General features: G+C 37.0%; 2 protein-coding genes across 2 annotated transcripts; one reads left to right on the top strand and one right to left on the bottom strand.

Annotated features, from left to right (window-relative positions):
• The first annotated feature begins 3,924 nt into the window (after nucleotides 1-3,924).
• On the top strand, nucleotides 3,925-18,286 carry LOC133525461 (small ribosomal subunit protein uS12m). Its single transcript, XM_061861712.1, has 5 exons — nucleotides 3,925-4,063; nucleotides 4,148-4,217; nucleotides 15,688-15,857; nucleotides 16,916-17,079; nucleotides 18,145-18,286. The coding sequence occupies exons 2-5, from the start codon at nucleotides 4,148-4,150 to the stop codon at nucleotides 18,224-18,226; spliced, it is 486 nt and encodes a 161-aa protein (XP_061717696.1). The 5' UTR covers nucleotides 3,925-4,063; the 3' UTR covers nucleotides 18,227-18,286.
• Nucleotides 18,287-23,691: 5,405 nt separating this feature from the next.
• LOC133525460 (D site-binding protein-like) lies at nucleotides 23,692-25,294 on the bottom strand. The gene has a single exon (XM_061861711.1). The coding sequence runs from the start codon at nucleotides 24,663-24,665 to the stop codon at nucleotides 24,090-24,092; it is 576 nt and encodes a 191-aa protein (XP_061717695.1). The 5' UTR covers nucleotides 24,666-25,294; the 3' UTR covers nucleotides 23,692-24,089.
• Nucleotides 25,295-25,698: the final 404 nt, after the last annotated feature.

The raw sequence follows: 25,698 nt of genomic DNA, 5'->3' as shown, positions 1-25,698 counted from the left end.
ATCTATAAAATACTTTACACATATTTGGCGCTACTTTCCCGCATAGCACCTTACGTAACGATGCCGAAAATTTTAAGGGCCATATGCCATATAAAACGTACGATACATGTGCAAATAAGTAATTCGCAACTCGTGTCGATGTAATGAATGTACTATTATACAAATTCCGATTCAATTATTTCAAATGATGTTAAAAAAATAATAGTACATTACGATACAAGTGCGAAAAATAGTAAATTCGAAACGAGTGGCGATAAATTAAAACACACCGAAGGGAGTGTTTTAAATCGACACGAGTTGGGAATTGCCTATTCGCACATGTATCGTACAACGTTTTACAGTACATATGGCCTTTTAAATGTTCGACATAGTAACGTAATATGCTAATTTTCGCACTAGTGCGGTAAAGTAGCACCATATGTACTGTAATAGTACATTACGATACAAGTGCGAAAAATAGGAAATTCGAAACGAGTGGCGATAAATTAAAACACGACCAAAGGGAGTGTTTTAAATCGACACGAGTTGCGAATTACCTATTCGCACATGTATCGTACAACGTTTTAGAGTACATATGGCAGTTTAAATGTTCGACACAGTAACGTAATATGCTAATTTTCGCACTAGTGCGGTAAAATAGCACCATATGTACTGTAAAAGACATTTACAGTACACATGGTGCTTCTTTACCCTCCCTTCGGTCGTGTTTTGAATTTATCGCCACTCGTTTCGAATTTCCTATCTTTCGCACTTGTATCGTAATGTACTATTAAAGTAATTTAATAGATTGCGAAATTGCCGTCAATTTAAATAAATAATAACATAAATAACCAATAACAAAGTAAGATATCTCAACGACTGAGATCCAAATTCCCACGTCAATCCTGATTAGAGTTTTATAATTTACAAAACACCTGAAATTATTAAGACAGTGTTTCAGTAAATTGAAAATTATGTTTCCTCGCAAATTAACCTGTAAATCTTCGGCTACGTGAATAAAATTACTTCTTATATTAATTCTCTGGAACGGGAATTGATGGAAAAAGTAAATATGACTTTATGACTGAAATAGTAAATTAGTTTTTTAATAAAATTTAATAAAAGTAAGTTCATTTTAGTCATCTGTCGTAATTCTTTCCGACTGAATCTTCTCGGGTCAGAGGTGTAGGGTTAGAGCCGGCGTAGCTTTATTTGACGTTCATAAGCGCATTGTAATATGCCTACTTGGAAAATAAACTATCTTTATCTTTATCTTATACTACCTTAGCGGCCAACCATACAAGGAAAATTGACAATCGAATTTAAATCAATAGCCATTAGAAAATAGAGTTGAATTTGTGTTGTTTTAAAATCGAACGAAACTAAATCTGTTTCATTTAATTAAGATTTAAATGTCATTAGGCACAACTACACTGGCCGTTTTGTGCCTGAGGAAATTGCCTCGCGCGTATGCTCGCTCTATGTGGACCCGGTTATTTTCTATCAACGATAATCATCTTGAAAAGGCCGCCATGTCAGAATTATTGACCGTTAGCGCCAGCGAAGGTCTTCGTTTATGACTCGGGCAGACTGGTTTCGTATGTCCGGATGTACACCTCCTCCGATTCTAGTGAAATTTTGTGTGCAGGTTCAGTAATTACATAGAATTTTTCTGTTGTTTTGGTTTATCGAAAATTTTCAAAATGGTGGAAATCGGCATAAATGACTTAAGTGCCTTTAGGGTTTGTGGCACCTAAGACCATTGTGAGGGCGTACTGTGAGTGATAATGAGTCAACGAATTAATTATTTTTTGTTTTTAATTTTTTTTAGGGTATGAATCTTATCGCGAGGTCTATAGCTCACAGAGCAAATAGTTTACGAGTACTATTCTTTGTACACAACTATGAGATGGAATAACTTCGACTTTCTATACTATCTATCAGTCTTTATCAATTACCTGTCTCTTGCCCAGACAAAGTTAAAATGTTTCCGAAAATTCGGGTTCAGGAAACAGCCGCCAACGACAGGCGGGGAAAACTACTCGGCTAAATAACTTTCGGGAAGTCCCTTTCGAATTTTGATTTAACAGGTAAAGTGAAAACGTGAGGTCGAATTAGTTATGTGCTTTCTAGGTAAAGTTTTGTTACCAGTATATTCTATTACACATTCCACTAGGAAGTAGCAATTGGGACCGTTCACAACAACAACGCCACACAGCGGTTGCAACTATAGGAGTATTTTATTACCTACAACTATTAAGCGAGAAGTAAGCAAACATCTAAACTAGTATTAGTAGTTTACTGAACGAATTTTCATGCGGTTTTCACCTATAACCTTTTTTTTATACCACGACGGTGGCAAACAAGCATACGGCCCGCCTGATATTAAGCAGTTACCGCAGTCATGGACGCCTGCAACTCTAAAGGTGTTACATGCAACCGCCCTTTAAAAACCTGTACACTCCTTTTTTAAAGAACCCCATACTGTAGACCCTCGGGAAAACCTCGGCAGGGAGCTCATTCCACGGCCGGAGCGTCCGCGAGAGGAAATTCCTCTTAAACCGCGCAGTACGCGACCATTTAGGTTCTAGGGTGTGAGGATGAACACCTTGCCGACGGCGAGCAGTGCGGTGATAAAAAGTGGCCGTTGGCATCATGTCAAACAATTTTTCAGAGCACACACAGCCCATTGTACAAGAGATAGAACACACACAAGGAGGCAAAGTCTCTCCTTAGATAAAGGTTCATACCGCTTGTGAGTTTAACGCTATTAAGCGAGTTTAAGCTTTAATAGAAAACGCTGCCCAACTCGTTTAAGATATAACAACACAATGTTTCTATGGTGGAATTGTCTCTCTTTTATTGGTCTACAAAAAAGTCCGCGGCTGTCTATGTCTATCTATCAAGGATAACTTACTACACCCATTTCTTATCTTCTACAAAAAAATCAAATATGTGGTATTTGCAATGCTATTTCCTCAGATACAATAAAATTACTTAATAATTATCCAATGAAATATGTTAGTTATATTATGCATTTCATAGATTACAATGGTCTTTTACATTATACAATTTAAATTAACATCTCAGGAGTAATCGTAAATTAAATTTCCATATAACTTGTACGACGCCACACGACGCTAATCTTCATTAGTGCCAATTTTACTTATCCCCACCATGCACTTAGCAAATTTGCACGTAACGAATACGAAACGAAAAAAAAAATTGAAAAGATATTAAAAAAAAAAATACTGATTTTCATATTAAAAAAAAAAGGGAACCGCCTTCAAAAAAACAACCCACTGAAAAGCACGAAAAACCATCCATGTAAGGATGCAAAAACCTTCACGAGAATGTAACACACACTTTTCTGAAAACCGCATCAAAAATGGTTCTGCCAAACGCGAGGTACTCGAGGACAAACATACATACAAACATACGGGTCAAACTGAGAATCTCTTTTTTTTAAGGCGGTTAAAACTTATTAAATATCTACTCATACTTTATTAGCATTTTGTTTGAACATTAATATAACACTGATAAGAAAAATTCTTCAACTGTAGGACCTTTTTCGGCATTATGTAAAAATTTCAATATAAATGTTAAAGAGTAGTATTCGAAAAGCGATCTCATAAAACTTGAGAGAGAGATTATGACGGAAGTTTTATTTAATCCAATTGTATAATATAAGCTTTTGCTCGAAATCTTAACTGAAAGAAACAAGCTTGACTTTATCGGATTTAACAACGAATATTCGTGTAGATACTAAAAAAACATTAACATTTAATTTATTTATTGAGAACATGTATATTTGTTGAAAATTTCTCGTCTTGAATATTTAGTTAACTGCACCATCTAGTAGACGATAGAATAACTAAAATCAAATTTTGATTTTAGCGCCATCTACCATCGAATAGCAGTACGATGACAAATAAAATGCTGGAGATTATTTTTAATGTCCTGGCAACTCTAAAAAACAACTGTCACACACTGTCAAATGTCAGTATTTTATTGAGGTTATAATTTGAATAATAACATCATTTTGTACAAATTAGATTTTTAAGATTATTTTCTGTATCATAAAGTAAGTATAAATATATATTTCAGGCTAAGGTTAGTTATCGAGAGTGTGTGCTAGTAATTTCATTCTGAATATTGCTTGTTTTAGATGAATATTATACGAAGAGGGTTATCCCTTGTCTCCGCTGGAATTAGGACTCAATATGCAGCAATTACAGGTATTTATCAATTACACTTCTTAAATTTAACATATCGGAGTAGAATACTGTATTGTCAAAACAAATTTTATACAGAAACAAATTAAAATTGCTACATAAACCTGGTATGTGAGCAGGCACCCTGTACAACACAGTTTATATGAGTAACTGTCATAAGTGCTATTATTTCATATTATTTATTATATATAAGTTTAAAATAGTGTCTAGTTGTGTAGTAGTGTTTAATAAAGTACTACAGCTATAAAGATTCAAAAGGAATTCAACTGTCTGTAAGTGTCATAACTGCCAATCCTAATGGGATGTATATTATTATTATTTTATTTGATACACTAGCAGCTCTTGGAGCTGATGCGTGTATATCGCAGCACTTGTGTTTATTTAGCACTTTTTAATGTTCTAAAATGTGTATCTAGTCTATTTTTGAAAGAGTTCACTGACGGTGCACTAACAACAGTTTCTGGTAGAGAGTTCCACACATTTACTACACGATTTGGCAAGAAGGGTTTCCTAGGGTTGCATACTTGCTTTAATGAATCCCAGCCAAGGTTAGCACAACCAACTGCTAAACTTCTATTAGCGTAAACATGGTATAATGAGTATTGTTTAAACGGGGGTGTTCGCTTAATTGTAGTTTTTCAAATCATACAGAAACTACAGTGGTTTCATCTTTACGTGTATTATCATGGAAACAAACGTGGTGTTTCAACAATATGATTCGATAGGCAATCTAGACTTCGAAATGTCAGATGATCTTTACGTTACTGCAATTATTGATGAAAATCTTATTAGAAATTATATTTTTCAGTGGTCATTTGGTAGATTTCAATACTTTGTGTTTCTTTAAGTATACAACAATATTTTTAGTAATGATTATTGTGCAATTCCAGAAAAAAGTGTGATAATGTCTTGGAAAAGTGTTTGTTTACATGATAGGACAAGTAAGGGCTTGTGCACAAATCACGCGAGGTTTTTTCGGCTACTTTTTGTTTTATGTCCTTTACACCCCCATTTTAACTAGTTCTGGTATTACACTTCCTCCTAATCTAAGCACTTCCCAAATTGACTCCTGTAGAAGCCCAGGCCAGCTTTCCTACTTAGAGTCAGACCAAGATAAGTTTGCAGCGATTTTGATAGCCCAGACAGTGCTAATGTTATTTTAAATGTCAAACATCTGTGACATTATGACGTTAAAATATCTGTGTGTATAAGTCTCATAATAACTTTATAATTTGATTTTAAATGCAATATCTACTGTCTTTTCGGCTTACCCCTAAGGTTGACTAGTAGAGAATGCCTCATAACATTAAGTTCGCCTTACCAACATTAAGTTTTTCTTTTGTGCAATAAAGTTTAAATAAATAAATATCAAATTTGCCGTAATATAGTTTCAGAAATAATTTGGACAAAATGTACACAAGTGTATTGACAAAATAGAGTCTTACAAATTTTAATAGTTTAAATAAATAATGAATATGTTTTTAATTATATTGACCTGCTCTTTGTTAATTGTAGCAAAGGTGAGCCAGGGCAAATGCATCTATGATGTCTCTTTTATGACTGGCGAAAGTATGTCATGAATAGAAGTTTCTCTAGCTCTAGACTCCACTTCTTGTATATTTAGAGTAGTTTGTCCCATATTTGCAATTTCCCTGCCTGAATTTATGTTTTCTTCTTCTTCCTTGCCACCGTCCATTATTTGGGGTCGGCTCTCCTCGTTCTAAAGCGCCAGGACGGTCTGTCCTGGGTTGGCGCATCTGTAAGCTGGGCTCGCTCCAAGTCGAGGGTTATAGTAGCCAACCACGTGGTTTTGGGTCTTCCACTGCCTTTTCTAGTGCATGGTATTGTCAACGCCTTCCTGACCACGTGGTCTTCGGAACGTCTCATCATGTGGCCATACCGTCTAAGTCGGCTTTCGGTGATGTTATCTGTGATGGGCGCAACCTGAACTTATGTATTTAAGGACATTATTTCCTATGTAATATACATCACTAAAATCCATTATTAATAAAAATACTTGTCACCAAAATGCAACAACTGCAATTGCTCTAACTGCCCAACACACGAGCCACATCTGCACTTAACAAGCAGCTGCCTCCCGCACCAATCTAAAACAAACCTTAATACCAACCATCAAGGTACACTTCACTTTGCCGTTATCCACTGTTATTAGTACAAAAGAAAATGAATTTTATGTTTTTATGTTTAAGGTTGTTTTTAAATTGACAATTGTTATGGTCAATAAGGGTTGTCACACGCCTGTCATTGGAACCCTTCCGCATGGACAGGATTAATTCTCCATACCATCATCTCCACAATACATTTAATTTTCAACCTTAAATTATACACTTTAAGGCAGATATTGCATTTTTATTGCATTGAAACAATCCGTAATCCGTATTGTCAATATTTGGGAGGTTTCATTAATGTAGTTTTAGGAATAACGGTTTTGGAAATTTGGAAACAAAAGACGCCGCGGGACCTCCGTCTGAGACTTTACCGTTTTTTCCTTATATTGCATAGGTTTCGGCTTAAGATAATTTTTATCATAATTTCCAAGTACACCGTTATTTTCACTATGAACATTGTTAATATTTTTATTGTTAAAATAACTAGAAGTAAAACTAAACCAAGCTCATTCAAGTGGGTTGCGTTTGAACAATATGTTAGAGCCGATTTATATATTATTGTCAAATTTTTTAGATAAAATTTGCCTGAAATAAAGAGCTCTTCATACTTGGAATAATAAATACGAAATCAAAACTTGTCCCAGAAACAGTGTATGTAATTTTACGTTGTGTTACGAAAATACCATACGTTCTCGTAACTCAAAGGAATATTTTTTAGGAAATACGATGAAATTGGTCTTATATTGTACCTACAGAAAAAGAAACTAAATATCCACCAAGTTTTATCTAAATCCGTCGAAATAAAAAAATCTAAAACAAAATAAAACAATGTAGTTTTGTGATGTATTCCAGTTTTCAGCATCAGTTTATTCTGTGTTTTTGGTTAAATGCATTAAGTAGTTATTGCACTAACACTATGAGATGGCCTAATATTACGGGATAACAAATCGACCTGAGTTAGTATCACAGTAAGATCATAAAGTTACTGTGGATATAAGTACTACGACGATTATCGTCGACTATAACTAGTTATCGGAATAGGTAACGTATTAATACCTAAACGTGGTAGAACAAAGTCATAACATAAAGTGGAGACTTCCTTGCGAAGAACACATCTATGCTAACAATTCAAATTACCAAGAAACCATCCCGAAATGAAAAATAAATAGGCAAATATGTTCCCCGAAATCCGAAGCACATGTTACTACAAGAAGGTACAGAAGTCCTGTTTGTCCGGCGCTGGGACAACACAACAGACTCCTTAGGGACCTCGAGTCACGTACTAACAGCAACATATTTGACTAACTATTGGTAGGCTTTATGTCAATTCAATAAGGGTCACGTTGGGTTAACTGGGTACGGTCTGTCGTCCAGAAATGTATGAATTTTGTCGTATTGTTAGTTAGTTTTTCTTAGTTTGTTGTGGGATAATCGGCAGGACACTTGCATCTGCTCACGCAAGCAAATATTAACCATATTTTGTGGTGCGAGTGATGAGAGATGAGCGCGAGCGGTTATAAAAAATCGGCCAAGTGCGAATCGGGCGCGCACGGGAAGGGTTCCGTGCGATTATCTATAACAACGGTCACCCATCCAAGTACTGACCCCGCCCGACGTTGCTTAACTTCGGTGAGTGGATGATGAGAACCTCGAGATTGGAAAGAAATATTTATTTTATTCTGTTTTTAGTATTTGCTGTTATAGCGGCAACAGAAATACATCATCTGTAAAAATTTCAACTGGCTAACTATCACAGTTCATGAGATACAGCCTAGTGACAAACGGACGGACGGACATACAGCGGAGTCTCAGTAATAAGGTCCCGTTTGACCCTTTGGGCATACGCAAATATGTAGATAGGTACCTACGGATGCTTACAAGACAAGATCATACAAGGCGCAACAAGAATAGTGGGGCGTGCATTTTTGCACGAAATGCTTTTATTTTTTGTACAAAATTTGTCTATGACAGTAAGTAGACTAGGAAGTTATGTTTAGATTAGATTAGTAACACATTCTTATGATATTTCTAAAATAGCATTTTTCTTGAGTCACCGAAATATTTTTCCAAAAATCAAACATCGCGCACGACGCAATCGAAAACTCGCTGTCGCTTACATACTGCACCGTTCCGTCCGTCCAGAAAGTACCTGCTCTTTTTGCGGATTATAATCCGCTAATAGTGGGCATTGTCCACCGTCCCGTCTTTGACAGCGTGACTCCGGCAAAAACCACAATGGGCAAGAGTTGAGCCACCAGGCGTTCCGAGAATCGTCAATCATATTTTACACCCTTCATTTTGAATTTCAACTTTAAACACAACATTTAAGACCGCTTTTACAACTAACGGATTCATTTATGACATGCGCTCACGACAGTTAAGTCTCCGCTCGCTGGTGCTTGTGAATTAAATCATATCTTCACGGAATAAAGACGATTTTTGCTTAAATTTGAAGCGGATTTCGACTATTGATTGTGTAACTTTATCAGTAAACTGATTTGCTGATGATTCTAACGCGTTCGCAATTGTAGTCCACAATGGACAGGACAACAGGAATGTGCAAATCTTACAGCATATTACGTAGTAGCGTTTGCTTCATTCAATGTTGTTTTCTAGGAAGCAAGGATTATATTTGCTAGTTTTGTAATTGGCTCGCGCGAAGGCGTGAAGTGTTATGGAATTGACCAAAGGAAAGTTAAATAGAAAAATTTAATCCATCTTTTCAGTAAAAGTTATAATGCTGCAGACGCGTGGACATGAAATTAAAATATTGAACTGGACAGAAGGGTTTTGCTGTTCATATATTACAAATAATTGTAAAGCAACAGTATTGTTAAGTTACATTTTGTGTGGTACAGTCAGCATCAATAGTAACGGATGAAACACCGCGCCAAAAGTATCTGATATTCTGGATAACTTTTCCAAATATAGATAAATCTCTAAAATTTACAATCAAAAGTATATCTTTTACCGTCTTAATTGTTCTACATATAGAACCATCACATTTTGTTAAACTGTTACAGAATGGTAGATACTTTTGAAACCTTGTTTGATCCGCTACTTTTGATGTTGACTGTACCATACACCTATAAACTCGAAATTATTTTGAACTAATCGAGCCCAATGTCCTTGAAATTGATGTTACTTAAACAGTTTTTTTAAGAAAGTCTATTTGTTTTAATCAAGTAAGAAAAATATATGTTCATATTAATTATATTTCAAAGACCGTGGTCGTACACGATTGAACGAAATCGGCTCGATAGAAAATAATTGCAAAGATTGGTCTTAAAATCACAATTAAACGGTTTTGTCTTTATTGTTTTGACTTAAGGGTCTGCAATTAAAATCACAATTTCAAAACATTTATATCTAAACCTTGGTCGAGTTAAATATTACACTAATAACCCACTTTTTTTTATTTAAATATTTTTCTTATTATTCCCTTGCCCAGGCCCAGTAACATGCGACAGTGCTACTCGTATGTCATTTACTCCGATACAAATAGACAGTGTGCGCGCTTTAGGTATTGACAGCCTCTTAAGGATGATGGCAAGATATATGTATATTCAAAAGTGAACCAGCCTACTAGCGCTGTTCAAGCAAAAGTCAAATGTTGGCAAGGAAATATTATTAAGGGTCAGTCGCATAGCGGAATCATCAACATCATTCAGCAGGGAACTATGAAACGTCCCAATCGTCTCACACAATAAATTGAGAAAACGTTTTAATGGAGATAGACGATTCAGTTTAACTAACCTAGTGATCCCCGATCACTGAGTCCGCCGACTCCTACTAAACAAATAAGGTATTCGCACAACCTACCTACATCCTCGTAAAAACCCTTATTAATAGCCTTCTTAGCCCACTGAAGCGGTCAGGCGTCCGGAAGCCAGGAAAGCACTTTCTTCCCGTGGGAAGAAAGCTGCCCGGGGAGGTCCCACGCCACAATGCGATGTGTTTAATGCCAAATGTATGGGCATTGTGTTTGGGGGTGGTAACGGTCCTTATGTCAAAGTGTTTGTTTGAGTTTGTGTCGCGTATATGAATTTATTTACAGTACATATGGTGCTACTTTGCCGTACTAGTGGGAAAATTAGCATATTACGTTACATGTCAAACATTTAAAGGGCCATATGTACTGTAAAACGTTGTACGAGACATGTGCGAATAGGTAATTCGCAACTCGTGTCGATTTAAAACACTCCCTTCGGTCGTGTTTTAATTTATCGCCACTCGTTTCGAATTTCCTATTTTTCACACTTGTATCGTAATGTATATTATATATCCCTTTTATAGGACTAATAATCAATGTCAAAGACAATCCTCTAGATATTGTTAGGTATGATTCTAATTGCCAAACTTGAAATAAAAATATGGCGATTTAGTGAAAGGCGTGGATGAAAGTTAAGCAAAAAATAAGAAAAAACAGAGCAATTGAATTTAAAAATCTTGAATTTTCTGTCAGTATAAAAACCAAATTGGCACTAGTGTGATATATTCCCGTTGTACCTAGTAGTAGTATGTGATAAGTTGCCGTGCAATGGTCAAATAATCTAATCACATTTTGTAAAAAAAACTGATATTGTCAGTCAATAACGTGCTGTTAGTTGTCTTATTATGTAACTATTTATGAAAAAGTTGTTTAAAATATGCTCTTATTTTTAGAGAATTTTATTCTTTATTATTCTCATTTTAAAAGAACCGTTACAGAAATAGTTTTCTTTAACAATTATTGTTAGAAGTTTAACATTTTCAGAATCCAGTTGGAGAAACGAATACGCGTATGTATATCAGCGGATATTTATAAAGTTGCTGTTGCTGTAGCCGCCGTGCAGGTCACTCGACGACACAAATAAAACTTCGATTTATAATGAAGTGTTAGGTATAATCTTCCAGGTTTACAAGGGTTCTTGCCAAAACGGTTAAATGTAGAAACTGGGCGTTGATAGTATGGAGGACGATGAAAGAGTGAATTTGCAATATTTGATCAGTTCAAAAGTGATTTAAATTTAGATGCTTCTAATGCGCTGGCTGCGATACAGAATATGTGGAGCGCTCCTATTGGTGCTTTTTGAAAAGCCTCCGAATACTAGCCGAGCCCGACGCCTCGTTTAGCTACTGCATTGGGAATATTTTTATATAATAATAAGTTGCATTCGCAACATTTGCAAGTAACGTATAAGTCCTACCTAAATCTAAATAGCGTCTCGTTGCACAGCCAGACCGGCATATGGTCAATACAATAGCCCACGAATAGCCAGAAATATGGACATCCAATGAAATCCGCAAGTCATCCCACACAAAGCTGAGGTGTGAATGGGCTTGGACAACGTGGTCACCGTATTGTATCAATTGTACTGAGATAAACATCTTAACTGACCATCGGTCGTCCTTATGTCTTTGCCAGAAGGCTCGCATAAGCTCAGTTGACTGTGTCTATTGTACTGCAATCCTTCCCAAATGTTCGGACACAAAGATGTTAGATAACATAATTATGAGATGTCAAAAAGAGATTGCTTATAAATATAAGTTGGTATGATTCTTAGAAATTGCGGATTGAAAGTTGTCTCTTTATCAGGTGTTTTTGAAGGTCGATCATTTTTGGTTATATTACACGTCTCCGACACAAGACAGCGCCATTTTTCTCGGTCCTGTGCGACCTCTCGCCAATTGTTGACTCTAAGTTCGCGCAGATCCGCCTCCACCATGTCGCTCCAGCGATACCGGGGGCGTGCGATAGGACATCCTCCTGCTAGGCGACTCAGGTACGCTTTATTCGCGTTCCGATCTTCATCTATTCCCTCAAGGTTCCACCAACGGAGTCTGTGAGCTTACTCTCTCCCATGATGCTAGGGTCAGCAGGTTTGGCTATATTTAGAATAGTAATTGAACTCCTACATATTATAATATTGACGTCTAATACACACAAGGCTTTTTGACCTTACTGTCGATTTGTGTAAGATTGTCCCATTATTGACCAAATTGGCAAAAACGCTTTCGTATGTCCGGTCATTTTCCTCTACAGGTCGCATTTTTCAACAGATTCTCGTGAAATATTGTGAGGAGGTTCAATAATTTTTTTTTTTTTTTTTTTGGATTCGCGATCTTTTCAGGTTGCAGAGCCTCTAGTATTCATTTATTTGAATACATTTATAATATTTAAATGATAAAATAGGAACGAAAATCACATCACAAAGCTATAAAAGTAAAGTAACGGTTACACATCTGCCGAATCGCTTCATCCCTTCCGTATCAATAATATGTATACCTATTGCGGACCACACAGCGCAATGTCAATCAAACATGCCACATTGACATGCGCTCGCGCATCAAATCGTTACAATTGACACAATCTGAGGGCGCTGCCGGCAACGCCTACCATCATAACTGTATTCATTTAGCCCTTTTTTATTACTGTTAAATGCTATACTTTGTTACTATATTTATAAGGTATATTTTGCTATAACAGTTGTTTTGTAGATACTAAAGCATCACACTGTGTCTTTATTTGAGGATTATCCTTGGAAATGTGGTGTTGGCACCTGCGGAGCTTATCGGTGGATAACGGTAGTGATAGATTTGTCGTTTATGGCCGTTGTCAAGCCTATGCATGTTGTGTTCGTTTTATGAAAAGTGGTACTCTACAGTACCTATGGTTTCACTTGACTGAAAAACACCATGTTTGATTCGCTTTAGTAACAAGTGATATTTTGAGCTCATCAGTAATCGCTTCGGTTAATAAGGTAAAAAGACTACTATTAGGTTTTAAACGGCTTAGAAAACTTAAGGACACCTAGCCTCCTGACGCTTCAGAACGTCTTTATATCGCAGAAACTGTCCCCCGTGGCTACGCTTCCCATCCTTCAGTTCCGAATAGAAAACAGACTTAGGGAGTCTACAGTCATCCATGCGACAGACGTGGCCACTCCATCTTAGTTGACTTTTCATTAAAAAGGCCTCCATACCGGACATATTTGCCCGACGTAATACCGCCGGTTATTTTGTGACTAACACAAAATAACCTGTGCTGGAAGGCACCGCTGTTCCATAACTAAGTACAATTAATACAATTTATTTAGTATTCTTAAAACTATGTTCCTTAATTATAATTTGAGTATATGTATGTGTTTGTATGGCTATGCTAGGCTACTTACCTATCCTAGTAATTCTGCTAAGCTGTTAATAAATAATATTTCATCGAATATGTTGAAATATTTGTAATAACAGCTTAGCACACTCCTCACTCGCAGCCGAAGCAGCACGAACAGCATCCTAAGGACGCTGGCGCAGCGTTGGGACTCGCCCCTAGTCAAGCGGTACGTGCAGCTACACTCACCTGTTGCTGTGCTGCCGCGAAACTTATAAATATTATGTAATGTTTTGTTTTGTTTGTTTTGTCCAATTGTTTGTTTTGTCTAATTAACTGTAATACTAACTCTAGATACATAAGTCATTGTTACCTAACCCTATGGACGTCAAGTTCGAAATAAATATTTCAATTCAATTCAATTAGCAGTTTTATAGTTCCACGATATCTATGGTTACTTTGATATCTTTAGGTAAAATAGACAAGTAGATCTTTGTACTTAACTAATAATTATAATATTAATCCCTAAGGTTGCCTGGAAGAGATCGCTCTTTAGCGATAAGACCGCCTGTTGTCTGCCTCTATCATTAATAATCAATTGTTTTTCTTTGAGCTGTATTTTTTACTGATGTATGTCAATAAAGAGTATTCTATCTATCTATAATAGATGGAACTTCTAAAAATCTAACATAATCTGTTCGCCGAGTTCTAAAATTGCAAAACTTAAGACAATCTCTGAAGTTTGAAGTCATTTGCACAATTTATCACGATCGAGCGAAACTCCAAGCCGAGCTGACGGCGAGTGATGAACGATCGGAAAACTACATTCAAAAGCTATGAAAATGGGCTACGTTGTACGGGAATTTCTTTTAAAGTTACCTGTTTTCATTGCTCGTAAGTGTACTCCGTGTTTTGACGAATGTTAGCTCTAGTTTTGAGTCTGGACTTCCCTGTTTCAAATGAATTACTGTATTAGAGTTAACGCCCTCACACGCTGTAGTACATTACGATACAAGTGCGAAAAATAGGAAATTCGAAACGAATGGCGAATTACCTATCGCACATGTATCGTACAACGTTTTACAGTACATATGGCCCTTTAAATGTTCGACACAGTAACGTAATATGCTAATTTTCGCACTAGTGTGTTAAATATATTTTCATTTATACACACATGATATGCTTTCTCTTGTAACATAATACTTTTATTAAACTTATTTAACTTACATATTCATTATTGTCGTTATGTAAGTTGTCTTCCAAATTTATAAACAATATATAATTTCTATTTCGGCGTACAGAGATGTATCTCGACTTATTCGGAAAAGTATTCCAAAGTGTCAGATACTTTTGGCGAGATGTTTCATTCGCTGCTACCTTTCGATGCTGACCAGGGATCGGAAACCGGTATTTTTTGTATGGGAATGAAAACGGTATTTTTTCGTTCTTTGTTAATTACTTCATTTCTAATTAGGCAATCTAATAATACGAAGTCGTTATCTGAAAACACAACTGAGTCCTACATTTAGAGTATAAAATAAACCGAAATATATGGTTATTTCGATGTTTTTGCAAAAAACCGGTTCCGATCCCTGATGCTGACTGTACTATCGTGATATTTTGATGGGTAGGTAGTGTTTCGTGGCTACTATTGGTTAAAAGTATAGTTCAACTCCTTTTATCTTAAGGAGACATTCCTGAGCTTAAATTAAATTACTTTCTCAAAAACACCGATGTTCTAATCAACTCCATTTCGGAGTTGATCTGAAATTTATTTTTGTCTAAGTTCATATGGGTCTTATATGAATGTGTACACTTGCCTTAGGGCTTGTTTACATATTGATTAGTGTTTAGTATGAGTTTATGCATTTGTACTCAAGTATCTTAAGAAATTCTTGTAGAGACGCTACGCAAGTATCTTCAGAGATACTTGTAGAGACGCTACGCAAGTAACTTCAGAGATACTTGCGTAGCGTTGTTGTAATATGGGCATGCTATTTAACTTAACTAAACAATTTAAAACTTTGCCATATCAATATCATTTCATCAATCGCTGACGATATGACATGATGACATGTTACAACCGCGCTATATGCGGCATTTTGTTATTTTTTACGAAAAAAGTAAAAATAAATTATCTATGCCATTCAGGTTCCAAGTAAGCCATGCCATGAAACTAACGGAGTTAAAAAACACCGTGTAAAGTATGTGTATTTTTATATATTAAACTTATGATAGAAACTTATTTTTATTTCAGCACCCATCCCGCCGGCTCTGAAGTCGCTGGCGCTACCATGTCTATTTCCAACATCTGGGCAGTCCCTATTAGCCAGAACCATGGCGTCGCTAGCACAAATGCACCGCACAGGCCCGCACATCAAACTCAGGAAGTCAAGGAACCCGCTCAATGGAAACCCTTTTGCCAAGGTATTGAAATAAGTATGGCTGAGGGGAGGAATTGCGACAGTAAGAAAGATGAAGGATGGTGGAGATCCAATGAGGAATGTTATGAAACTGAAGGAAGCGAAAGAGGTATGCCAAGATCATAGCAAGTGGAAATCCGTGGTCTCTATAGACATGATTATACATATGTATGTGTGTATGTATGTAGTTGGGCTGTTACTACCTGTTTGATGCTACCCGTACTAAACACCTAGTATTTGAGGCCTAACATTAACTGTTTGAACGCCAAAAACACCTAAAGGCGTCGTTACTGGTCGTATCCACCGCGCCAAGGACAACTATAGGTATTTGTTTGTTTGTTTGTTTCAACTTTATTGCACAATTTTACAAAAAGAGTACAAATGGCGGACTTTCGCCTTGAGGCATTCTCTACCAGTCAACCATTGGGCTAAACAGAAATAGTTAGTTTGGTGCAGGATTGTAAAGAGTTGATATGGAAATAGACACAAGTCGAGACTACTATGATACTATACTTACAGTCTTACACAAATATATATTTTAAATATACCTACATATATACATATTCAATATATATAAATAAACACACATATATATAATAATTATGTACCTATTAGTGTGAGATATCACGCAGACATTTAGTCACGAATATTTTCAAATAAGTGCTTACGCAACTTGCTTTTGAATGTAAGCTTACTCTGAGCATGTCTGATAGGAAGAGGGAGAGCATTCCACAGACGTATTGCTTGGCAAGTGAATGAGTAAAATGAGTTGGACAAAAAGCCAGTCCGATGAGGGAGGACAGCCAGCTTCAGAGTTCGAGGAGCACGAAGAACATAACCAGGACGGGCTGTTATAAATTCAAATTTAGACCTGAGATAACTGGGTGCAGCTGGGACAAATAAAATTGAATACAGAGTAGTTGTTATGTTATGACGGACGCTGTCAAAGTAGCCTTCACACTTTCGAGTAATATTTTAGCTCGCTTGCGCCCGGGAGCTCGGCCTTTGAGTGATGTTTGTGTTTATGACATAAAGGGCTAACGTAATTTGTATTGATTTCAGGGTGTCGTCCTGAAGACCCTCATTAAGAAGCCAAAGAAGCCCAACTCAGCTAACCGCAAGTGCGTGTTGGTCCGTCTGTCCAACGGCAAAGAAATGGTGGCCTACGTGCCTGGCATCGGACACAACCTACAAGAACACAACATTGTATTGGTCAGGGTGGGGAGGTGAGTTACCATTCATTTTAGGCAGTTCGTTAATTACCGTGCGCCACTCCGTGAAATCTTCTGCTTCCTCGCGTTGTCCCGGCATTTTGCCACGGCTCGTGGGAGCCTGAGGTCCGCTTCGCAAGTAATCCCAAGAATTGGCATCTGACCTTTTTGAACCTAGAGGGTAAACTAGGCCTTATTGGGATTAGTCCGGTTTCCTCACGATGTTTTCCTTCGCCGAAAAGCGAATGGTAAATATCAAATTATACTTCGTACACAAGTTCCGAAAAACTCGTTGGTACGAGCCTGGGTTTGAATCCGCGACCTCCGGATTGCAAGTCGCACGCTCTTACCGCTAGGCCACCATCACTCCGTGAAATAATTCTACTAATTCACGACAGTCATGCCAGCAAAACGGGAACATTCACATCTCTGTCTCCAACTTACTGCCATTTTAGGAAATGTTTTATATTTCCCTAGATACTATTAAAGATACAGAGTTTAATTTTTAATAAGCAAAAACGTCTGCGTACGATGCTATTTAATAAGATTCGCTGGCTATGGATGAGGTCTTGGTGGCTCAGATGGCAGAGCGCTGGAGTATCGATCCAGAGGCCGTGAGTTCAAGTCTCACCTAAGGCAGTAATTTTCTTACTTTTAAATTTATTCTAAGTTTAATAGCATCGTTCGCAGACGTTTCTGCTTGTTCAAAATTAATTTAGTATGGGTAGCACATCGTAACTGGTGCATTTCCAATATGACTCGGAACTCAGGTACCCGTCTAAGAAGTGTTACGTTCTTACGGTAGATGTCGCTAGGGTCCCCTAAACCCATATGGTGGGAAAATTTGCTGGCTATGGATGAGGTCTTGGTCGTTCAGTTGGCAGAGCGCTGGAGTATCAATCCAGAGGCCGTGAGTTCAAGTCTAACCCAAGGCAGTAATTCTTCCACTTTTAAATTTATTCTAATCTTTATACAGAGAATTTCTTTTTTAAAGTAGGCATATGACGATGCGCTTATCATCGTCAAATAAAGAATTTTAATGACATACCATGATTAAACACCTAAAATAATTGTCTCCAGATTAAAGGACTGCCCCGGCGTGAAATTGAAGTGCGTACGCGGCGTGTACGACCTGCCACACGTCGTCAAACCCAAACCTTAACTAATTCACCCTGTACAGCTGACACTAGGATCGTAGTTCAATAAATATTTTATAAGTCAACTTCTTTCTTTTCATTTACATGCGTCCGCGGCGTCCACGGCCTCCCACACGTCGTGAAACCCAAACCTCAACGAATTCACCCTGTATCTCTAGGTATTCTACAGCGGTATCGATTATTATGATTACTTAATTAAGTCGTTATCTTTTATCTATTTTTCAATTTGTTCACTCTATATTATTTTATGTCATTTTCCTTCATGTCTGTTACCTTTCGTGATTTTTCGCACTTGATGGTCTCATCGGAAGATCAGCGCTGGAAGCCACCAGCAAGCAGTTTTTTTTTTTTTTTGCCGGCCCTAACCCCACCCCCCTCGTTGAGCTCTGACAACCTTACTCACCGGCAGGAACACAACACTATGAGTAGGGTCAAGTGTTATTTGGCTGCGGTTTTCTGTAAGGTGGAGGTACTTCCCCAGTTGGGCTCTGCTCTAGATCTGGAATGACATCTGCTGTGCTGTGCCCTACCACACACGGACGGACGTAGTTTAAGGACATACCCGGGTCCAAAACATGCTGAGATGAGGCCATTTCGTGGCACTTTATACTTCCTTTGTTTTTGTTATATCATGTAATTTAATGTGTTTTGTTTGTGTCTACGAATAAAAATTATTCCATTCTATTATACGGGACGCGGTCCTTCAATACAGTGGCAGTCCCGTAACTACGGGACGTATTGCAATGGCAACCCTAAATATAAGCGCAAATTCACCGTAACTCCTAAAAAAAAAAAGGATTGAAATTAGGGAGTGCCGGCAGAAGTGAAAACTTGAATATTAACGTTGTGCATTTTTGATATTTTGGCATGGTTAGGGAATAATTTTGCATGAATTGCTTTAATTATCGGTATAAAAGTACTATCCTTTATGTGGTATAATACAATATTCATTTCTATTCAATATTCATTCAGGTCACGTGTCTGTCTTACGAATTTTCAATCTGACGAATCTGTCGGTCACGTGACCTGTCGCGAGTTCAACATTTTTTTTTCCATCGCAAAAAGTGCACAGCGCCGCTAAAGAAGTTTTCACTTCAAAAATTTCCTCTAAGTTACGAGAACGTATGGTATTTTCGGAATTCAACGGAAAATTACCTTCCTACCTAACTTTTTATTTATACTACGTCGGTGGCAATCAAGCATACGGCCTGCCTGATGGTAAGCAGTATCCGTAGCCTATGTACGCCTGCAACTCCAGAGGAGTTACATGCGCGTTGCCGACCCTAACCCCCTCCCACCCTCGTTGAGCTCTGGCAACCTTACTCACCGGCAGGAACACAACACTATGAGTAGGGTCTAGTGTCTACCTACAATTTTATCCCAAATTAGGTTTTGCAACAAGTGCGAGTCGGACTCGCCCACCGAGGATTCCATACAAATTTAATTTATTTTTATTTTATCTTTATTTCTTTTATTTCTTACAGATTTATAGATTTGAGATTTTTCCCTGTATTTGTAGTATAAGACAAAGAAAGAGAAATTTAGAGAAAGAAATAGATAAATTTCATAGTTCTAGGTCAACGGGAAGTATCCTAAAAATTTTGATTCCCTTGAGAGTGTCGAAATATAGGGTTTTTGCGACATAAACGGCCGTATTTTTTTACGTTAACTTAGAATTTTGATTTTTTTACAGATTCAAGGGAAGAGACCATAGACCTGAGTATATGGTTTTAATTTCAACTCGATACCTCCACGCTAAAGGGTCGTGACACGGAAGGACAACAAAGTGATCCTATAATGGTTCCTTTCAATTCGTACGGGACCCTAAAAACCGGTTCAAATATGCATTGTCCCTGCCAACTCGATGCAACTTCAAAAAACCTAAAAAAACTCCAAAGCATCGTAATACAATATCTTATTTACTTGCCTACAACCTCATGTCATGTACGACCTTTTTTTGCGAAGGTTATGGGGCGCGCCGACGCTCATTGGTCGAGCGCCAACGTCGTGTACGCAATACCCGCCCCTTGCGCAATAAGGGACCTATACAATAACGCTTAGCGGCCTTAGGTATACCTGACCTTTATTGTACCACAAGTACTTACCGTATTGTACGTAAAAAAAAAAACATATTTCTCGAAAGGTCAGATACAAAGGCCGGCGCGCTATGATTGGTGGAATGGGAGACGCTTGCGCAGGCCTCTTTGTGTAGGTAATCTAACGAGGGACGATTCTAAACTTCTTTATATTTAAGCTGAGAGATATGGAATCCCTAAGAGACGTTTTTAAAGACTATAAAATATTAACTCTGACGTGTATTTATATATTAGAAATTTGCGTATTTGTTAAGGAACTAACTGATATTTTTACCAAAAAAATTGACCTAAAAAATAATATACGAACACAATATAAATATGATGTATGTACAGTTAGATCTTCTAGTTTTATACTTACCAAGAGCTCTTATGTTTCCGGAATAAAGATTTTTAATCATCTACCTGAATATATTAAGTCGGAAAATGGCATCGCATTTAAAAATAAGCTCAAGAAATGGCTTTTAATAAAAAGCTTCTACAATCTAAATGAATATTTTATGTTATATTTATATATTTATAATAAGTAACTCACTTCTCACATAACGGAACGTTGGTTTTAATACCAATATAATACAGGATACATATAGGTATACTAAAATATATCTAAACATAAAACTAATTAAAAACTAATGTGTATTTTATGTGTATAAATGGTTAAAATTATTTTGAAATAGTATTTATGTTAATGTTTTGTTACTTTTAGTATATTTGACTAGTTTTAAGTTTATTATTGTACGTCCGAAATGGGCAAGCTGTTGGACTTTATTTTACCCACAACATCTACATGAGTACACAGTTCTGTCAATAAATGAATTTTATCTTTTTTAAGTTTTTTATCTTTTCAGGTAGATACCTGAACATTATTTTAAGGTATGTATTTATTATGTACTTAATGTATGTATTTTAGTAGTACTTATCAGGCAGTAGGTACTAAAATAAATTGTATCGTAGTGACTTCACTTTCCATACAAACGTAGTCCTCATTTTCCTCTCTGGATATTAACATTTTTCAAAATATTTTGACACAATTTGTTGTATAGCGACCACAGCTATTCCCCTACGACTGATTGTTTTCGAATTTTTAATTATTATTAGAGCTAGGAGCATTTAAATATTTGTATGAAATCTGTTTTTCGCTCCTAATTTTTAAAATAATCAAATTCGTCAAACGTAGGTATAGCTATGACTAATGAAAATGGGGACTACGTTTCGTTTGTATCGAGAAACGGCCGTCCCCTTTCCTCTTAAGGTCTTAACCATAATTTAGGATGCAGCCAACATAACGAAAGAAACATGATTTCTAATTCATTGTTCTTAGATCTTTCAGCTAGAAATAATAGGTTTACTTAATTGAGGCGGGTTGTATGAAGTTAGTGTGGTGTTTATTACACGACGGTAGCAAACAAGCAGACCGTCTGATGTTATGCAGCCACCGCAGCCTATGGGCGCCTACAATTTTAGAACTTATAGTTACATGCGCGTTGCCGACCCTACTGGCTTACATGGATTTCTCCTTGGGAGCACTGGTAACCTTACCATCAGGAACACAATAATATCTGCATAGGTATCTAGCAGTTCTATTCTATTTAACGACCAGTTTGGCCTAGTGGGTAGTGACCCCGCCTACAAAGCCGATGGTCCCGGGTTCAAATCCTGGTAAGGGCATTTATTCGTGTGATGAGCATGGATATTTGTTCCTGAGTTATGGGTGTTTTCTATGTATTTAAGTATTTATAAATATTTATATATTATATATATCGTTGTCTAAGTACCCTCAACACAAGCCTTATTGAGCTTACTGTGGGACTTAGTCAATTTGTGTAATAATGTCCTATAATATTTATTTATATTTATTTATTATTATGTCTGTGATCTTCTGTGAGATACTTCCCCAGTCAGGCAGCTCATTAGATTCGAGCGAGATGATATTTTGCTGGCTTTGCGAAGTTTTGTTACCTACCTACCTACGAGTATAGTTATGTAACTTATGTAGTATATATACAATATAATAGATAATAATTCAGCCTATATACGTCCCACTGCTGGGCACAGGCCTCCACTCATGTGCGAGAGGACTCGGGCTATAAGTCCCCACGCTAGCCCAATGCGGATTGGGGACTTCACATACACCTTTGAATTTCTTCGCAGATGTATGCAGGTTTCCTCACGATGTTTTCCTTAATCGAAAAGCTAGTGGTAAATATCAAATGATATTTAGTACATAAGTTCCGAAAAACTCATTGGTACGAGCCAGGATTTGAACCCGCGACCTCCGGATTGAAAGTCGAACGTCATATCCACTCGGCCACCACCACTTTTTTAACTTATGTAGTACAATTTAAAAAAATACCTCCTTATTTATTTTAGTATATGGAAAACCAACAGCGCTATATATATCTATTTCAGACTGCGTTTTATACCTATTTTTTTGTAAATTGTTTGGTTCGTAAGTTAATTGACTTGGGTACCTATTAGGAATGTAAAATACCTGTTTTTAAACAAGAGGGTAAAGCAGAGCGAGGGAACCCTCGCATTCGGGTTTAAATGCCTCCTCTAGATACTTAGGTACCTTCCCCTCTCACATGCATTATGCATTACTTGCATTAGCTACAGGAAAATAACAATGTGGTAAAAACTCCGATGAGTAGGTAGGTATATAATGCATTCTGTAAAACATACTACTTTAATAATACTTTTTTACCAGATCAAATTTCTAGGATAAAAATTTTGTCTTCCACGATCTTGTTTAGTATCATTATCTATCTACCAACAAATGTTGAAAAAATTGGTATAATGGTAGGTAGGTACTTTTTAATAATCATAGATATAAAATTGTCCCCGAATATAGAAAGAAAGTTTTTTTTTTTGTTTCAACCCTACTGTGTGGGATAACGTTGGAAAGGTCTCTCAAAACTAATAGGGGTCTTCAACAAACATTTTTTGATAAAGTGAATATATTCGGAGATAAACGCTCCGAAAGAAAAAAAAAACTGAGTCCCCCCCTCTAACTTTTGAACCATAGGTCCAAAAAATATGAAAAAAATCTTGGAAGTAGAGCTTAAAAAAGACATTAAACGAAAATGACATCTCACCTCTCTAGCGATAAATTGTAATTATATATGTCCTTATCCTTCTGTGCACACATGTTTAGAGTTATAGTCTAGATCTGAACTGTATGTTAATACTTTAATTTCCGCTATTGTCTGTAACTTGTTTTGTGAGCCAAATAAATAAATACAAATAAAGATTGTATATTTATTATAGTATCGACTTACTAGTTTTGTTTTAAGTTTTATTTAAAGTTTAACGTCTTACAATTATTTTTTATTGTCGTTTTGTACAATTCTAGGTAGTATAAAATGAAAACAAAAACCTCTCGTGACATACATTTTATTGTTAAATAACTAAATCTAAGAATAATTAAGTATTACTTAGGTGTAATACATTCACAGGCTTACGAACTAAAATTTTATTCGAGTAGTAGAAAGTTAATAGGTAGGAGCATGTCGCGCCTACTCATTTCATTAATCATTCATACAAAATCGGCATATTTAGGTATTTACAAACTTAAATAAATAAAAAATCACAATTGCACTTTTTACATCAAAATTTCATAATAAACATATATTATTTAGTATTTTTAACCCTTTCACCGCCGCTTTTCGCTATTTGACAACGCGTACATTTAAAAATGAATCCTATTCACGCTTTTTGACACATGATTTTTTTAATGAAACGGGGCAGTAAATCGGTACTTACTCAAGTCACAGAATCAGCATTCGCAGGGATGCTGGCATCTTCCACAACACCGGCCAGCCAGCTGCGCCTTGAGCCTCGCCACCTCGTTACCCAAGTACGTAGCCTTCAAGGCTAGGTGGATCTCTCGCAACTTCCTTCGGTCTCTGCTCTGCTTCGCTGCGAAGTTATTTCTCTGACGCTGAGACCTATATGAGTCGTCAGCGGCATTCTGATTGGTCGAGCGCACAGCGCGACGCATTCTAGGATTATTACCCAATAGGGAGCCTCCGTTTTTCTCCGCCATCGCTCGTAACGCGTCCCGCTCGAATGCTTGGAACTCCGGGTCATCTGACAGCGAATCCTTAAGTCTCTCCGACGTTGGTGAATCCGGCGGCGATAGCGTTCCTCGATTCAAATACGCTTCATCGTATGAGCAGGTGCTTCCAGATGCTGGTGATAGCTGTGGCGCAGCGTAGTAAGGGTACTGCGGTACAGGGCTCGGGTAACGGTACTCGGGTACCGGCGAGGCGCGCTCCGCCTTCACCGGTACCGCTTTCGTTAGGTCCAGAGCCGCCTCGTCTGCGTACGGTGTCCATAAAGACATCGACATTTCCGCTGATTAAATAAATATCAATCGGGGAACTCTAATTCGAAACAAATATAGATTGAATCGATTTCCAACTTAGATTTGAGAGTTGAGACAAATGAAGCGTGACAAGTAGATATGATGTGGCTATCGCGAAGTGACAGCTACGAATGAAGGGTTGCTTGATGGCGTCTGTCGCGAAGAGGGCGTGGCTTGGTAATGGTAGGGAAGGGTTGGCTACCTGCCTAACGGGACCGTTTGATGCAAACCAAAAACATTGCCCATCGTAATGACCACGCAGCCGCCATAAATTTTGCGAGGATTAATTTTTAGTTTCGTTATTGGAGTTGGGTTTTTAGAGCGGATTAAGATTTATGCGGGCAGGGATTTGTTAGATGTTTTTGTTAGGAGTTTTGCGATTAGGAAGTAAAATACCAGGCAAAATTTTTAATCAATAATGTTGCACTAAATCGGTAGGATTATAAATATTATTTTAGGTATTTAAATATCTTAAACTACATATTTATAAGTTATTAATAACGAATAATTAATAAAAATGCTTGCCGAAACTTAGGAAGTTTTATTTAATTTTGCGCGAATAAGTCCCTAAGTAGTCAATTATTTTAATAAACCTAATTATATTTAACTTAGTACACAATATATCAAGTAGGTAGGATGTATTATTTATTTTACATAGTATCTGTAAATTTACGTACCTATACCGGGTGTGGCTTGTAACAGGAGCAATAAATTAAGCTGTACGCTAAACTACTCAAACTGACCAACATTTGGTCAGCGACTTTTAAAAAACCTTGTGTTTTCATTATTACTACACTTTAAAGCTAATTCTAAGATGCAATGTACATTGCTAATTTTGTTATGTTCAAAGCGTGACGTCAACCACGATGATGTTAGCGTACAATGCAGGCAATATTTTGTTTGAAAAGTAAAATTCAATAACTTAAAAAAATTAAAAAAAAAGTTTTATCGCTTGAGGAGTACAATATATGTTTGAATTATTTGCTCGTGTTACAGACCACACCCGTTATAAGTAGAA

This window comes from Cydia pomonella, chromosome 15, assembly GCF_033807575.1.
Source record: "Cydia pomonella isolate Wapato2018A chromosome 15, ilCydPomo1, whole genome shotgun sequence".
Lineage (NCBI taxonomy): Eukaryota > Metazoa > Arthropoda > Insecta > Lepidoptera > Tortricidae > Cydia > Cydia pomonella.
The sequence above is the reverse complement of the archived record's forward strand: the minus strand, read 5'-3'. Positions and strand labels throughout refer to the sequence as shown.

Bases quoted from the DNA above. Each gene is read 5' to 3' on its own strand.
- LOC133525460 (XM_061861711.1), bottom strand. From the start codon at position 24,665: ATGTCGATGTCTTTATGGACACCGTACGCAGACGAGGCGGCTCTGGAC.
- LOC133525461 (XM_061861712.1), top strand. From the start codon at position 4,148: ATGAATATTATACGAAGAGGGTTATCCCTTGTCTCCGCTGGAATTAGG. The intron at 4,218-15,687 runs GTATTTATCAAT...TTTTTATTTCAG, and splicing joins TCAATATGCAGCAATTACAG to CACCCATCCCGCCGGCTCTG. The intron at 17,080-18,144 runs GTGAGTTACCAT...AATTGTCTCCAG, and splicing joins GTATTGGTCAGGGTGGGGAG to ATTAAAGGACTGCCCCGGCG.